The sequence below is a fragment of the Apis laboriosa genome, unplaced genomic scaffold (assembly GCF_014066325.1).
Source record: "Apis laboriosa isolate Shangri-la unplaced genomic scaffold, ASM1406632v1 scaffold42_cov153, whole genome shotgun sequence".
Lineage (NCBI taxonomy): Eukaryota > Metazoa > Arthropoda > Insecta > Hymenoptera > Apidae > Apis > Apis laboriosa.
This window is the reverse complement of record NW_025223257.1, coordinates 2,096,306-2,113,780: the sequence shown is the minus strand read 5'-3', so window position 1 is coordinate 2,113,780 and position 17,475 is coordinate 2,096,306. Positions and strand designations below refer to the sequence as shown.

At 44.9% G+C, this 17,475-nt stretch overlaps 2 protein-coding genes across 7 annotated transcripts in view; one reads left to right on the top strand and one right to left on the bottom strand.

Moving 5' to 3' along the window:
- LOC122716083 (tensin-3) overlaps positions 1-17,475 on the top strand; it is a 148,190-nt gene that overhangs the window by 17,128 nt on the left and 113,587 nt on the right. The window lies entirely within an intron of this gene.
- On the bottom strand, positions 8,672-13,773 carry LOC122716084 (putative sodium-dependent multivitamin transporter). Its single transcript, XM_043938828.1, has 7 exons — positions 13,605-13,773; positions 13,142-13,279; positions 12,322-12,543; positions 11,901-12,244; positions 11,724-11,843; positions 10,977-11,648; positions 8,672-9,415 (listed from the first exon to the last, which is right to left on the bottom strand). The coding sequence occupies exons 1-7, from the start codon at positions 13,608-13,610 to the stop codon at positions 9,163-9,165; spliced, it is 1,755 nt and encodes a 584-aa protein (XP_043794763.1). The 5' UTR covers positions 13,611-13,773; the 3' UTR covers positions 8,672-9,162.

The following is a 17,475-nucleotide window of genomic DNA, read 5'->3' as shown; positions in this document are numbered from 1 at the left end:
CGGCGGGGATTGAATCGACGCAACGGGTGGGTGGCGAGGCCACCCGCGTTTTACATAATCGGTCAGTCGCGAGGGTTAAAGTAACGACGCGTTCGCGAGCCGGATATGCTCGTGAATATTGCCGGTCAAACAGCGTGTAACACCGACTACCGACTGGTGGAAGTCCGTTCGAGGAACGAAAACTCCTCCTCTGAAACATCGATCCGTGTACTTTAGATCCGCGCCACACCTATATATATGTATATATATATATATATATATAAAACCAGCATTGTATATTCTCTTCCCCTGTGGCCGTTTGAGAACGTATATCGTCGAGTCGGTGTATCAAACCCGTTTCCCATGCGAACGACGTAATCATCGTGTGGCATCGAAGATAAATTTTGACGAGATGGGGCGCGATATTATTCTCTCCAAGTATTTTATATATTCTCGAAGAGGGAGAAGAAGGCGGGGGAAGGTGTAATTTAACGGTGGGCGAGGGTCCGAGAAAGAAAGGGGGTCCTCTAATCCGTGGAAAAGGAAGGATTTCGTGGACGGACGGGCAAAGACAAAGGGGGCATATCCGTTGATCGACGACACCAGAGGGCCGGGTTTCCAGGGCCAGGGCAGGGAAAGCGCATCCTGACCTCCCACTGAGATAAATCGTCGTGGGATCCGAGACTCCCGTTGTTGTTGTCCTACCTGTGCCCCCTTCTCGATCGACCGGTTAATCTTGGATCACCTGTGCAACCTGTCCTCCGCTTCCTGCGATCTCGAATTACGCGTGGAAAAAAAAAAGAAAAAACGTTGGACGTTTCGTTTACACGGTTTCTGGGCAGAAAGGAAGGAAAGACGCTCTCCTCGCTCCCATGTGTTAACTTTTCGACGATTGGCGAATCCTTTCGAGGTCACGTTTACTCGATCCTTCGGGGATAAGATCAACGCGTCGCTCTAAGAAGAGAAAGAAGAGATTCCTCCTCGAGCAGCGTCAAAACACACGGACCGAACCGCAGCCACCATCACCGTTCAATTATCGTCTCCACGAGTTAAACACTTCCGTCGGCAATATTCGACCGAGGAGGGGAACCAAGAAGAAGAAGAAGAAAAAGAAGAAGAAGAAGAAGAAGAAGAAGAAGTGGAAGAAGAAGGTTGGAGAGAGTTTAAACGTCGTCTCCGGATGATGGGTTAATTGCTGTTTGTCGCGCGCGTTCACACGAAGGTGGAGGAGATGGATGGGAGGTCGGGGAGAAATTGGTCGAACGGATTGCGGAGCTGGGCCGGTGACCCGGATCCTTTTCACCGTGAAAAAGTATTTTTTTAATTCTGATATATCGAGATTAAACGAATCTGAAGAAGAAATTATCGCGAACAGATGGATGGAAAAGAATGGATTATGAATTTATCCACGAATTAATCCTACGAAATCGTGCCTCGTTCTGAATTGCTCCATTTTCTCGGTACAAAAGTTGTTGAAGAGAATTATCGAGGATCGTGTACACGGTTGGAACGATCTGTTCTGAAGAAATTCCACGAGCAATTTGGAATTTATCGCGAATCAGGAGATTCGACTAGCGGAAATCGGCGGATAGGACGCCTGGAGGGACGAGCGGCACTGTTCAAAGCGATGGCCGAGAAGTTGCACGCGCGTGGGATCGTGACAGGCTCGTTGAACGGCGAAGAAGAAGCTGTCTCGAAGGGAAACAAAGTCTGGCTCGTTGATCCTCGGTTGCCACTTGGCGGGAAAACGGGAGACGAGCCGATACAGCCGAGCCCAGGCCAAGTGCGGTTTCGAAAATCGAGCCTTCGATTCTGGCACGCTCCTCGCCAACTTACTTACGTAACTCGGTCGTTGCACTTCGCTCTGAAATTTTGCCACGCGGTTTCCTGCTTCCACCTTTAGTCGTTTCTACGAATTTCCGAAATATCCGCGCCCGAATAATAATCCAGGTCGTTACCTCGTGCTTGGGATTGGCGAAAACGTTCGCTCTCCCCCTCCCATTGCTCGAACAATGAAATTTCTCCTTGAAACTTTGAATCGAACCTTTGATGCAACGCTTGCACGCGCCTCAAAAACTGTGGAGAAAAATTATTCGAGTATAAAACGTACTCGAACTTTTCAATTTTCAAATTAGCATCGATTAAAAGAATCGACGATTAAGTATTAGCACGCGCGTGGAGCGCATGCCTGAGCGTAAACGATCAACAGCCACACGTGATGCGTAAATGCAAAAAGCATCGTCTAGATTTCCGATCGAGCGTTTCCCGGGGCGTGTCGCGTCTGGAATCGTGGAGGCCGTGTTCCGGTCGCGGCCTTAGTTACGATCGTTAACGCGTGTCAACGCGAGTCCGTCAACGTCCAGCCGAGGCCATTGTCTTCATCCCCGGACGAGGACATTGTTGTCGGCGGTCGAGGAAAGGCGGAAAGAACGGTGGAATTCCCGGTGGTGGATCGAGAAAGAGTGGAGAAAGAGGAAGAGGGAAGCGAGGAATGCGAAGCGCGCGCAAGTCTGCACGCGAGCAATCGAGTTCTAGGATTCCGCTGTGATCGTGGGCGAGATCCACGAGCTTCTTCTCCCTTCTTTCCTTTTCCCATGCGAACGTTAATACGCGTAAGATATTTAAAAATAGATGTATCGTCAACGACGTTCCACGGATAGAAAGTCGCGATGTCCTGATACACGAAGAAAAATGAACGAGGATGATGGAAATATGGAAACGAGAAAGAGAGAGAGAGAGAGAGAGAGGTAAAGGTTATCGCGAGGCGAGCAGTCGCGTTCCATGCTCGGTTTTTAATCGACGTACTCTCGTGTACGTTTGCCGCAGGGTCGTATTAAACGTCGTGGACTGGTTCTTTATCTGATACCGACGCAATTATTCCTGCCTCGGGGGTAATTAAGATCCGATACGAGTTGTATCGATTTTGATAAGCGATCGGGATAATAGACGCTCGTCTGTGATTGCGCAATTCAATGGTGCCGGTTTTTATCGCCTACCGGAGACCTCTTCTCCGGATGTCCCTTAATACGACCATGGTCATCTCTCGACCATGGAATTCCGGGCGCGTTAAATCGATCGGATGAAAATTGGACGAACAATGAAATTATTATTACGTTATTCGATGAAGAAAAGGAAGTCGTAACGCGATGCCTTCTATTGGTCAATTTGGAAAAGATTCAACCGCGAAGGAGTAACGATATCCATTCTTTTGAATGAATGTGATGTAATTACGAGATACCTTGATAACCTTGATGCGATCTTAAAATAACCTTGAGCAGCGATGGGATGACCCCTTTTAACCCCTTGAAATGACTTTAAATATTAATCGAACGAGCTCGATGAACTCTGGCTTTTAAATAATCCTAGCTGCTAATCATCGTCGGGCACGATTCTCCGTGATCTTTTTACGACCTTCGAATAACCTTGACTCCCCGCCATCCAACGACACTATCCCAACCTTACTACTATTCATACTATACTTTTCATGACCCGCTAAACGAACTTCGCTATCCGCTTCCAAGGAAAACCATTATTCGATCAGATCCAAATGATATCATAGATTTTGCTTGATATTATTCGAATCTAGAGAGAGATTATGATAATTTCTCGATAAAAAGTCAAAGTTAAATCTCTCGAAACGCGAGAAGAGAAAGAAGAAAGATATCATCATGGAAAGGGCCAAATGGTCTTCGTGGTTATCCGATAGTATGTACATACGTATGAGGTCGGGGCACAACGGCCTCTCGAAGTTTTGAAGCGTTCTCCTTCTCTCTCTCTCTCTCTCTCTCTCTCTTTTTCTCTCTCTTTTGCTTAGCCGTGGTCCGTGGAATCGCATTTAAAATTGAAATCACGGTCGCTCCCTTCTCCCCCCGTACGCCACGAACCTTCATACAACGTACAGTGTCCGCCTCGGTACGATCTTGATCATCGAACTCCTCTTTTTCTCTCCCTCTCTTTTTTATTTTCCTCCATTCTCCTCTCCCTTATATATTTTCGTTCCTTTTTTTTCTTTTTTTCTTTCGCTCCATTCCCCACCACCACCACCGCCACCACCACCACCCTTCCGTCGATCCCCTCCATCGCGATCGCTCGTACGCGACCACACGGTGTCCCATGAATTTTCATCAGTTCGATCTGTCTGGCGCTCGTCCAGCACGAATTTCCATCATCCTATCTGGTTCGTTCATTCATCGATCCCGATCGTCGTCCAGGATCAGTCTTTATCTTCCATATATCCTCTTGATCGCCCAAGTGATCAATCTCAATTTCGAAGAATACGAGAGAAATTTATTATTGTCATATCGCATCGTTGATTGTTATTTGGCAATCTTGCTGATTTTCAACTGCGAAGTGAAAATCACGAAGTGAAACGTGTTGGTGTAATACCTTTTGCCCGCGAGGTTAGAGTTATTATTCAAGTTAGAATAAATCGTCCAATTTGTTATTCTACGTTTTTCCTCTCTGGGAACGCAAAGAATAAATTACTTTCTATTTGAAAAAAAAAAAAAAAGAAAAGAAAATACGCGAAAGTAAAAACAACGGAAAGAATTCCCCGCATACCTCGGAATATCTATAATTGCGAATTTAGAGAAAAGGAATGTCGCTTCATCTACGTCATTCCCAAGCATGACCGGTAGCCGGTAAACTCGACAATTCCAGCTAACCCCGAAGCACCGACGTTCCCGGTAGCGATCATTTCACACGGCTGTCCGTAAATCCGCGTCACGAAGACCGTTAGCAACAGTTCGAGACAGCGATGGCCGCTTCTCTCCTCCATCACTCCTCGAAGGTCGGGGCGAAGAGTCGGGTTCGTCGGGTGGTTTTGCGGTTGTTCTCCTCTCGAACAACTCCTTCCAACGTATACAATGTGAAATAGCAAAAAGAAGAAGAAAAAGAAGAAGATGAAAAAAAGGAAGGAAAAAAAAAGGAACTATCACCACTCGACTCGATATTTTCTTCCAAAGGGGAGTCTTCGTAGCGCTTTCTTTTTTTTTTTTTTTTTTTCGTTTTCGTTTTGCTTCGAGGCTAGGTGCCGCAACGGCCATAAGATCCCCGTGCATCTGACGTAAGATGGATATCGTATTCCCTATAATGCATAGCCGGCCGTATATATCGTGAATTCCGTGAAGAAGAAGCGGCTTGCGCATCCACGGCTTGCGGAGGCCTGGCGCACGAACTGTCTTTTGCATAGGTTATCGTGAAAGACCCGGGATACGGCCGGACCTCGCATTCTTTTCGCCCTGGCCCTAGCCTCGGGCCCAGCCTCGCCTCGCCTCGCCTCGCCTCGCCTCGCCACCGGGCCCTTTTCTCGCGTTTCTTCCACGTGGCTGCTATTCCTCGAACGTTTCTTTTCTCGCAGGAACCTGGAATCTCGACCGCTCGATCGCGGTTGGAATTTTTTCGAACTGGCTTCGATTTAATTGGGTTTCGAAACTGTGCCTATTTTGTAGTTAAAGGAGAATATGGTTAAACGGGTTAAGGTTAAAGGTTAAATATCCTCCTGGATGATATTTTTGGAACGATTCGGAAGGGATATCTTTCGAGAAGATGTACGAAAAAAATCGTTATTATCGTTTGAAGGCTTCCCACGATGGTGGAATCTGACCAACGTTTCTAATAAGCGTAAATTATTCGTATAGCGACGTTAATTAGGATATGTCAAACGGAAACGTTGATCGTTGCGCAACGTTATTAATAATACGCGCTCGGAGAGCGAGTATCACGGAGACGTTCCTTTTTTTTTCTTATTAACGAGAATAAGGTTTCGAGCTCGAGGAAGGAGCGGCCGGTTTTTCGGTCGGCTCGGTGATGGATTATCGGGTAGAGAGTTTCGTGAAAGGCGAGGAAATATCTGGTGGCGATGGTAACCGGCAACGATCCGCCCCTGGGCGCGCAGCTGATACTTACATCTGTCGTGATCTTATTGCCCTCCCGCGCTTCTTATTCGCCGGGTGCATTTGTTCGGTACTTTGTCGGCGTGGTTGTTGTACCACCGAGGTGTTCGATGTATCGACCTCGATCGGGTCCCGCGCATTGTGCCGGGTTTACGGCCGTGGTCACGCAACGGATACCGGCTACACGCCGCTTCTCCATGAAATCGTCCGATCGCTCCAAGCGCTACTCCTCTCTCCATCGTTTCTAATCGGCTTTCGAAACTTACTTCCGTTTCGCTCTCGAGTCTCGTTTTTTTTTAAAAACGAAATATCCATCAGGAAGAGATCCGATAATTTTTTTTATTCATCGATCGTCTATTCGAGTTAAAAAAAATTATATCTATTTTTATCGAAACGCTTTTTCTTTCTTTTTCTTTTTCTTTCTTTTTCTTTTCCAAGTCGGAATAAAATTATAAATTACGAGTTTGAAAAAGGGAAATATTGGAAAATAAGAGATTCGTCATTCGTCTGGTCGTTCATCTACGTTTGAAACGATCAACTATCACTTCTCCCCTCCTTTTTAATCGAAGGGAGAAGGTGGACCCCTGATTGCGCGGATATCCGTACCGGAAGAGCGTTGCTGAACTGGCGTCGCCTCTGAAAGCCAGTCAATTTTCAACGAGGAGAAAGGACGCGGCAAAAGACAATTAACAAGCTTGCCTTCCTAGATTCGTGCTGCCGTAGCTTCCGATACAGTGGATCTCTACGTGGGAGGTGGATTTACAACCAGCGGAGGAAATGCATAAAACTTGACTCGTCGCGATCCTAGTCGTGATGACTCGGTTGGTTTCTCTTGCGGTGCTCGGTTGGGTTAGTGTGTAATTAAATTTCATGGAAATGACAGCTTCGAACAGCAAACAGCTTTACGACGTTTCGTAAACGAGGATTCGAGGATTAATCATCCCTGGCCGCTTGTAAATCGTTCCTTACCACCGATCGGATGCAAATGCCTTTGTCAACGTTATTTATCTCTAAGAGGATATCTCTTAGATCTTCACCGATATAAGTTTTTACAGCATTGCGGTTTTTTCCTATTATCCCTATTATAGGAAAATTAATCTACGCAGTAGGATTTCGATTTATCATTTTCATTCGTCGACGTTGAAAAATGACGAATAAAGTGGGAAATATTTAATTCCAGAATTTCGAGAAGAGAATAGAATTGTTAATTAAAAAACACGAAATCTCTTGATAACAGAGATCGAGGAGAGAATAATTGAGAGAATAATCATTCTTCAAAAAAAAAAGCAAACATCTCGTTAAAATAATAATTTTCTCGCATTATCGATCAAAAAACAATCCCTCGATCAGGCTAACGACGAGGGATAGGATCTCGTTTCAAATTCATATCGAATATTGTATATCGATCGACGACGTTCTCACGCGTGCACCACCTTTCTTCTCTTTTTCAAGGATCCCTTTCTCGCCAGGATGGGCGCGCCTCCGTCAACAAATTTTTCAAGCATACACAGGATTCTTCTGGTTACACGCGAAATTTATGCGTGGCAACGTTTGAACGTTTGAACGAGTGGACGCACGTGTCCCAAAAACGGAACGAAAATTTCGCTGATCGATGACGCGTACGAAACACCGGGGTACCGGCCTCCGGCAGGAAATTAATCGTCCGATCGCCGCAGGGGCGCGGCTGTTATTTTTATTCCGAGAAATATCTACGAATTCCCGTCAACACGTACAGAAAAGCGTCGCTTTTAATTCGAGCTTTTAATTTTACTCGACACATGGGGGACACTCGACACGTCCGGACTTTATACGCGTTATTCGTCGGTTGGACGAATTGTCGTGTATTTTCGCCTGACACTTTACTCGCCTATTACTCTTCCTCCTCTCTTCCCTTCCCTTCCCTTTCTTTCTTTCATTTTTTTTTCACGCGGAATCCGCCTCGAATTTACGACGACGAAAATTCAACTCGCCGAACGAAATCGCGATTAAACGAATTATATATAAAGCCTTTCCCAGCCAGCCCCCTCGGAGACAATTACGCGATAAATTACGACAATTCCGGTTCCGCAAACGTGGCGGCGTTTCGCGCGTCCATTTCGCGCGGTCGATTTTCACGCGTGAATAACGGGAGGATGCACGATCGATCGTTTTCGGTGTGAAATTTAATGAAACGGACGGCCGCTCGCGTTGAAAGAATCAATTATCCTTTTATTTGCGTGTCTTTCGATGGTATTATTGAGCTAGCTATGGATGGGCGTGGATGACGACGTGCAGGTTTAATTAAACGGATAGGTTCGCGCCGTCGGGGATAAGTTGTCCGCGCGATCATTTCCTCCCCGCCCCCTCCCGTGTTTCGCAAAATTATTACGTTCCAGATTGCGTATTACGCGACCCAGATGTGTTTGGATGTAATATTCACTCGTGGATGGCTCACGTCCGTTTCCTGGCCAATCGTCCCTCGTTAAGTCGCGAATGAACCGCGCGGAAAGATGACGAACGGCCGCGAAATAGCGGCAGCTTATAATTAAACGCATTATTAATTCATCGAATTATTGGAAAATTTTGATGGAGTTCGAAGGGATGTAACGAAAAATGATTAGATTTCATTTAGTTCGTTATCGTTTTCGATCGCGAATGGACATTTTTGTGTATAAATTTTAATTAATTTAAGGAGAGGCTTGGTGATAGATCCTTTACTTTTCTTTTCTTTTTAAGGGATAAATTGTTTGCAGATTCTACGGAACGTTTGATCCGAGAAAATACGAGATAATCCACGTGGTGATTGGAAGGAAAGACTGAATCAAGCATTTACTTTATTAATGAGTATTATTCGTTGAACTGCATGCGCCGGATTATTTCCGTTTGATCGGAAAATTGCTCGCAACTGGAAGAAAGTACGGTACTCGAAGTACTTAAATACTTTAGGTAAAGCAAAGGGTTCCAAATTTATAAATAATTTCCCTCGTTTTTCAAGCACATCCTCTTACTGGGAAGATTCATGTTCCTGTCAGACGAGCTGGTTAGAGGCTGCTCTCGTTGGGAGCAGTCGAGTTTCACTCGGTACGTAAGGTTCTTAACATCCATAAATTTATAAAATTTGTACATTATATCTCTCGTAGAAGAAACGGTATAAAGGATTTTCCGCTCCACTCCTGGAAAACTTTGACGATATATATGCTCTTCAATTTGTAATCGTTGGAACGCCCTTCTCTGAAAACGTGAAGCGATCACGAAAATTGTTGAAGCTTAATTCGAGAGGAATTTATTCTCGATTCGATGCCTTCTTATTTCATTTCCTGCTCTCCAAGACGAAGACCTGGCTGTTCGTAGTTTTACCCTCGTTCTGTCTTCGCCGCCTGATTCGGGACGCCAAGAAGGGGACGAACAAGCTTGGATCCGGTTCACGGCCGTCCTTGTGAAATATCCTGCTCGTGATCAAACTCGTTACGTATCCAACGATCAACGTGATAAAAAATCCAAGCGGGTTGTACCAGATGTACGATACACGATACAGATAAAAGTACGAGGAATCGTCCACGTGTCTGAAATTTAAGAAAAAAATTGAAATAACATCAAGGCAAAAAGGAAAAAAAAAAATACCATCTGAGCGATTAATTAAGTTCTTCGACATACTACGACATTTACACTTACTATCATACGTTGACTAGCAACGAGACTACACGTTAGAATCAACCAATCAAAAGCCAGGAAAGATTTCGTTAGCACAGATACACACGATTATAAATAAAAAAATAATATCACCGAACGAACGCGTAATTAAGATCTCGATAGAACATTTATACGAGTCGTAACAGAAGTTAAGTAGCGGCACTGTGGATTAGAAATCGAATCGCGCGATGATGAAAAGTTTAAATCAATTTGTAAACCACGGACAGAGATAAAAAGGCGCGAGAAAATCGTTCACGCGTCTAAAAGTTCAGAATTATATTAACTTCTCGATAGAACAGAACGTATCGCGTAGTATAACAAAAGTTAGAAGCAACGCTGGAAACTGGGCCGTTTATAATAAACCGTAGGAAAGGAAGGAGAAAAATATGATCGGCTATATTAGAGGCATTTGTTCGAAGAGAAAGCAATATCGTATGCAACGATGGAACGCGGCAGGGATTTTAAAGGGGCCGTGATTATGGTTTATTAACGCGTAATTAGCGTTAGTTACCATCGTGGGAAACGATGAGGAGCGAGCCGTGAAAGCGAGCCTCTCTCTGCTCGAAAGAAATCGGCAATCGACGGTTGCTTCTTACACGTTCAATTGCTTTTTTATGAAACGCATAACGATCGTATATCGATTCACCGTTGATTTATCCAATTACGTTTTGGACGCGATGAAAATTGTCGTGCGATAAAAATAAACCATAAGCGTTCCGTTTCCGATAAATTCGTTTCTGCCTTGGATGGAGGAACGAAGGGAATGCTCACCGTCCGCCTTTTCCTCACCGAGCACTCGCCACTTTTTGCGCCAATAACGTTCCAGAAGCGAGTCGAACGGTAACACGTGTGGTAACACAATTTTCCTTGGCGGAAAGAGAGCGTAGAACACTTCTAGGAAGTGTTCCATAGATCTGAGAAAAGTATCGTTGGAATTTATTTCATATATTGGCCGGTAGATGAGAAACTGGAAGACTATATTCGTAGTTACGAATCAATAAATCAATTCTTTCGAAGTTTTCTCGAGGGAGCGAAAGAAGAATATTTTATCGAAGAAAATTATTCATATCCTCCTTCGCGTTATTACAAATTACGAGAACATTTTTTATTGCGCGTAAAAAAAAAAAAAAAAAAAAAAGAAAAAAACAAGAAAGAGAACAAGCTGCTTTTATCCTATAAAAGAACGAAACTCTTGTTGCTCTCGTAATTACGTCTTACGCGTCAAAGGGAATCGATAAACTCGATAAAAGCGGATAGCTTTTCTTTTTAACGTGTCCCAGGAAAATTTTCCACTTCCGCCTATTAATCAATTATTTTCTCTTCGAACGAATTCGACTAAAACTTTTTACTACGTACAACTGGGCTCGAGATACGCAAGATTCGAAACAAGACTCGGTAACAAGCTCGCCTTCTTAACGAGCAAGAAATTCTTACTCGTCGGATTGAGTGGTGTTTCGATAATGGAACAGCGAGGTGGAATTGTCGCAGCCCTCGACGGACAGTGGAAGTAACGGCACGTCCGGTTTCGGCCCAAACGCGGCCCACATACAGGTGACGAGCGCCGAGACGATCCCCGTGATGGCTCCACTCTCGTTGGCCCTCTCCACGAACATCCCTAGGGTGAAAATGCCCAGGATCGGGCCCCCGATAGCCCCAGATATTCCTATGGCAGTCTCGACCAGAGAACCCATCGATCTGGCGATGAAGGCGACGGCCAAGCAACTGAAACCGTTCGAAACAGCCAGAACTTTGCCGATCAGTGTGGCTCTCTCTTCTGGAAATTGTAGCCCGATTTTGCGACATGCAGGTTTCACGTAATCCTCGAGAGCCACGGCGGCCAAGGAATTCAACATGGCGGAAATGGTGCTGAGGCTGGCGCTGAATACGCCGGATATGAAGAGGCCAGTGACCCCTGGCACCCGTGACATTCTATCAGCCGCGAAATACGGCATTATTTTGTCGAAGCTGGAAATTTTACCGGACATGAGAGGATCGCAGTCTCTGTAGACAGCGTACAAAACCAGGCCGGAGAACGATGTCATGATGCCTAGAGCCAACGTGATCGGGCCGCTCAGAATGAGCGCGTTTTGCGAAGCTTTCAGACTTCTGATAAATAAGATAAATAAAATAGAGTTAGAGGTTTGATCGATCGAATCCACACACGATCGTGAAGATACTCACTTGGCGGTGAGCAAACGTTGAACTTGAACCTGGTTCACGGCGTATAGAGAGAGGAAAATCGTCGTGCCACCGATCAGCAATCCCCACCAGGTATGCCTTACGGTTGGATCAATTCTGAAACTTAGAAATGGAACAATTTCTCTATCGAATCGAACTCTCGACCGACTCGTCTCTTACTCGAAGAATTCTATTCGACCACCCTGGCGGGCGATGGTCCACACGTTGGACAAGCCTCCGTCGAGGTCGCCGGCCGCTATGCCGAGGACGCAACCGATTCCAACGAACATGAGCAATCCTTGAAAGACGTCTGTGATGAGGACAGCCTTGATGCCACCCACCGTAGAATAGAAAGTGCAAATCATCCCTATTAACAGGACGCTCGCGTTCCCTGACAGGCCGGTCGTCGCCTCGAGGGCCAACGATGGAGCGAACAACACAACTCCGGTGTACAGCAACAATTGAAGGAAGTTGGCGCAGCTTGTCACCAGTCGTGCCCCGATTCCGAATCGTTTCTCCAGATACTACAGAAGAGAGATTTCCGTCTTCCATTTCTAAAAATCTATTCCCAAGATCGGTCATAAATCTATCCAACGATTACCTCGTACACGCTCATGCTGTTCAACTGGGTGAAGACGGGAAGGTAGAAGTACAAGGCGATCGGCGTGCCGAAGAAACCACCCAGGTACAAAAGCGTGATCTGCGTACCGTGGACGTAATTTTCCGCGCTGATTCCTAGCAGGGTGATCGCCGACATGAAAGACACCGTGAGCGCGATAGCCAAGGGAACGACGCCCATCGTACGATTGGCCGAGAAGTACTCCTGTCGATGCCAATTAACGTTCGGTTACGGCTTATTTCTCGCGTGATTACTTCTCGAGAAGAGAGGCAATTAATAAGTCGTCCAGCGCGTGGGATTAATAGATCGATTGCGAAATTCGATTTCGAATCGCCCCTTCGAGGCGGCGATCGATTCTATATTGGAACATTGGTGTTGGGTGGGGGTGAAAAACCTGGTGTTATTTCGTATACAAGTATCGTTATTATCGCTCGATCGTTCCTCTAAATTCGATTCGTAATAATCGTTTCAGCGTCAATCAACGGTTCCGTCTTTTACGGCGGCGACTCGTCGCAGCTCGCGGCCAACCAGCCCACGGATAAATTAAATAGCGCGGCCGATAGTTGGCAATTTGCGTCGATGGGAATATTTATCGCGCGGCTGGATCGATCGGGCGATAACGGTGAAAGATCCGAGTCGTGGAACCGGCGGATCTAATGCGCGCTCTCCGAGTACGTGGATGTATGTACGGATACACGTGGTGTGTATCGCTCGGCCCCGGTTTATCACGGTTATTGGATCGCGACCGGATAGACCAGATGTCGATTCGCGATCGGCGAAATTAATTTTCCAAGGGCTTAACCTCGGCCGTGCGTTGCCTGCCTCCGGTGAATCGGTAGTAGATCCCGATCCCGGCCGAGATCGACAACATTACGCCGATGACAAGATAATCCGCCCATTGCAGCTTCGATACCTCGTTGCTTCCCTTGCTCTCCTCCCCCTGAAATCCAATCGTTCCGTTTTTCTTCTTTCTCCTTTTCTCTTTTTATTATAACTTTAATCGCCAATAAAACAAAATCTTTCTTTTTCTCTTTTCCCTCGCGATCAGATCGATTCCTCTAATAATATTCGAGGATGTCAGAGTGAATAATATATCGAGGATGATGAATATATTCTTCAAAGGATCGTCGTTTGAATTCGACGAGCCAATCATTCGACTAATTAAATCGAAACACATAAATGAATCGACGTTCACCGTATAATTATGGAACAGAGAGAGAGAGAGAGAGAGAGAGAGATAACGTTTCTGTGGAAAGAGCACTCACGTCCATTCTGTGGGATCCGCTCGTGTGATCAACGATCAACTCTCGCGCCGATACGCGAGAAATTCGATATCGCCAACTTGTTTGCCGATAATCTTGCTCCTTCCTGAATGCGTTTCTCTGCGGCGGCGAAGAAGAAGAACAGGCTGCAAAACGTGCGGCACGCAGGGAACTCGCGAACCTCGACCGTTTCCCCAACCGATGGAGCCGATGGAAGAGGAGACGAGCGAATATACCCGAATGGGGAAACTGATCCTCGATGAAGTTATCACCTGCGTGCTCGCTACGTGGAGCGGGGGGAAGAGAGCGAGGGAAAATCGCTCCATTACGTAAAACGTGGCTCAGCACGTTTCCTGTCAAAGGCACGCGAGGCCTCTCTTTACTCTCCACCAGAGAAAAAAAGAAAAAATTGGTGGTAAATTGAAGGAATATTCACAGCCGGTTGGCCGTGACGAGGGGGGAACGATAGAGAGAGAGAGAGGGTGAGTTGGAAAGAGAGCGGATCGTAAGGAAGGTGGTCTAAAATAACGTGGAGTTGAAGATAAAAATGAAGCTTATGATTTAACGGTTTCGTTTTCAATCGTGAAAAATCAATAAGAAATTGGTCACCCTTGCGAAAGAACCAGTTGCCGATCGAATAATCGCGTCACGAATAATTTATCTCTTAAAGGTTAATGAATTCGAGGTAAAGAGGAATTTTCGTCCACTATTGGGCGAATTCCTGTCTCTGAGGTGGTGCAAGGAGCGTGAAAGAGTTATTCGAAATACTCCTTCTTTGTCGATAAGGAAATCGATCGATCGATCGATCGAATCTAGCTAATCGATCGACCGTTTCTTTTCGAACTTGTTTAATTTGAAAACGAAACGAAAGGGGATTGGTTACGAGGAACGAAGGAACGAAGAGGAAGAACGAAAGGGCGGGAGTAAACAAGTGTTCGCTCGAATGCTACGCCACTGTTGAGTCGCCGGTGCATAACAATTATTCGCGAGACGGTAGCTTCTGGTCGTAATGTAATTTCCTAGCATTATGAGGCTATTATTGAGGGAGAAGGGAAGCATCCGTGGATATCGAGAATTCCACCGACTTATCGATCTTTATCGTTGGATATGCACAAAGGTTATCGAGATTGGAAATTTCTAAATACGACTTCTTACTTGATAGAGGAAAATGCGTGAAATTTTTTTTTTTTTTTTTAAAGAGATTAATCTAATATATATTTAATAGAGTCTTTATCCAATTTCAATGAAATCTTGTTACAAAATTAAGAACAGTCTGGTTCAAATTCAATGAAGTCTTGTCCACATTGAACGGGGATCTTGTTTCACGTCCATCAAGTAATCTACTGTTAACTATGATTTAACCTACTTATTCCTTATTCCATCGCCAACGTTTCTCCGTTTCTTCGCAAATTCTCTGTTAACGATCGCATCGATTATTATCAACGAACGAGATATATGCAAGGATCGTTTTCTTTTTTTCCTTTTTTTTTTAACGATATCAACACCGAACGAAGGGGAAGCTCTCTCGTTTAACGCGAGTAGATTGGCTGACACGCCGCACGATTTGTCGAGCCGAATTTATTCGTTCCGTACGTAATTGGCCGCTAAACTCGACGAGGTTAATAGAGATCCCTGTTGAGAGGATCGTCCAATTTTCGACATTGTTACACGACGACCGTTGCCTCGCTTCGTTTTACGCCGATGCTGCTCGCCGATGGTGAGGAGGAGAAAGACGATACGACGATACACGAGGAAAGAGGAGAAAAGGAGGAGCCCCGTAAGTGGCGAATTCCCGTCATTAAGTCGTTAGTCGGACGCAGGACAGCAGGCCAACCGTCGGTTAACTGGCTGCTGAACTTGATCGGCCAATCGTTGACCCTTGCCGTTCCATCGAAATTTCCCATGTGTTTACCCCCCACCTGTTCTCACCCCTGCTTCTTTTTTTAATTCCCTGGAAATTGGACCACGTGTATCGCTACTACGAATGCACAGGTGTGTACGGTTATACGTGTGTAGAAAACGTAATCGTGTTACGTAAAACGTCTCTGCACACGTATGCTTTATCGTATCGCAAGGACGAATTCGTGGGATTTATCAGTACAAAGTCTACCGAAGATACGAGCACACGGATTTGAATTGGAAATGTTCTTTGTTGAAGAAAGATCTTCCTTCGATCTTAGCTAAGAATAGCTACGAATACTCGGTCAAGTTGATCGTACAAACGTGGATGACCAGGGTAACCATTTTCAAATATTGAATTTGGAGAAAGAAAGAAATCTCTCCTTTCAAGGAGGGAGGGGGAAGGGATTCCTTGGAAAAAGGGAATTCTCTCTTTGAATCTCTCTTGAGATGCGATCAAGGCCCGTTTGATTTCTTTCCATCCGTTCGATTGCGATTCGGTAGAAAGAGGACCGGGTGGTGTATTCATCCATTGGAAAATAAATCTCGAAAGCGTGAATTTCTGCCAGCGAGTCTCTCCTCTCTTTCTCTCTTCCTCCCTCTCGTAGCCGCGAGGGAGCTGCTTCACTGGCCAGATTCTACTGTTTAGATAATAACCACGTCGTGTTTCTCGCTCGCGGTTTCCCCTTTTAGTCGGTTCAGGGGGGGCAAAGAGACGAGTCGAGACGCTTCTTAGATTGAAGATCAGACGTGCTTTTGCCTAAAGCACGCGCTCCTCTACATCCCAAGGAGAATCTCGTTATTATAGTTGGACACTCAAAGTAAGATGTGTCGAGAGGGCTTCTTTAAATTCGTTTACATTCACAACACATGTTTCTTCGCGGTTAATTTTTCTGTATAGAAAAGAGTGGAAGTGATTTTCGAACATACGGTGTATATGGAATAACACGAAGAAGTGTTCGGATTTTAAAAGAAGAAACGCGAGTTGCGAGCGAAAAATAAAATGCAAAATTTGATATTAATATTCGAAGAATTTCAAACGTGGATAATTCCCGATATTCATAATAGATAGGCAAATATAGAGAGCATAAATTTGCATTTAATATTTGAAAGAGGCATCGATTATTTAGACCTCGTCTCTGCCGAGACTCGTATTTTTATTTTATTCACCGCGACATCCACGAAAAAAAACTACATTAAAAAAAGAAAAAAAAAAAGAAAAAAAAAAGGAAAAAAAAAAATTTACATTCGTCCCATTTAAAAAACACGAGTGTTTCATGCATTTTAACGTTGAAACACCGGAAAGTAGCCGATGTAACAGCTGCCCCACTTACGCTCGACACTTAACAATGCTGCATATATTTTTTTTTTTTTTTTGCCAGCGCGATAATCCCAAGGCCACGAGTGTTTCCAACGGCGTATCGCTCGAATGGAAATTAAAAAATATAATTTTACGCCAATTCCACGCATCATCGTTCGAATGGCGCGCGAAGGAAGTCGCGTTTCCGCCATTATGGCAGCCATGAGTGACGATCTGATAATGAGCGTGTACGCGTGCCATTCGTCCACTCCGTGTAAATTAATTTTAACGGTAAAACCCGTTGTGTTCCACGGTCACGGTTTTTAGCCTCGACTATGGAGCGTATTTTTCGTGGTCTTAATTAATTCGTCGCGTCCAATTTGCTCCTCATCGACGCTCAACGCCTATTAAAGCCGATGACGATTCCATCGGCTGTTATGACTCCCGCCAATTATCGTTAATTAAGTATTCCACAGATGACGATATCGACCGTGCGTTGCGAATTTCTATTAACCATCGTTTTCGAACTATATATATATAGATGCATTTATGCGAATATCATCGTGGCTTAATGCTTTTAATTGGATTCAATTCTGTGAATTATATACAATTATAATCAGATTCAACACGCGATATATTTATAGTTTAAGTTTTTTTTTTTTAAGTTTCTAGGCC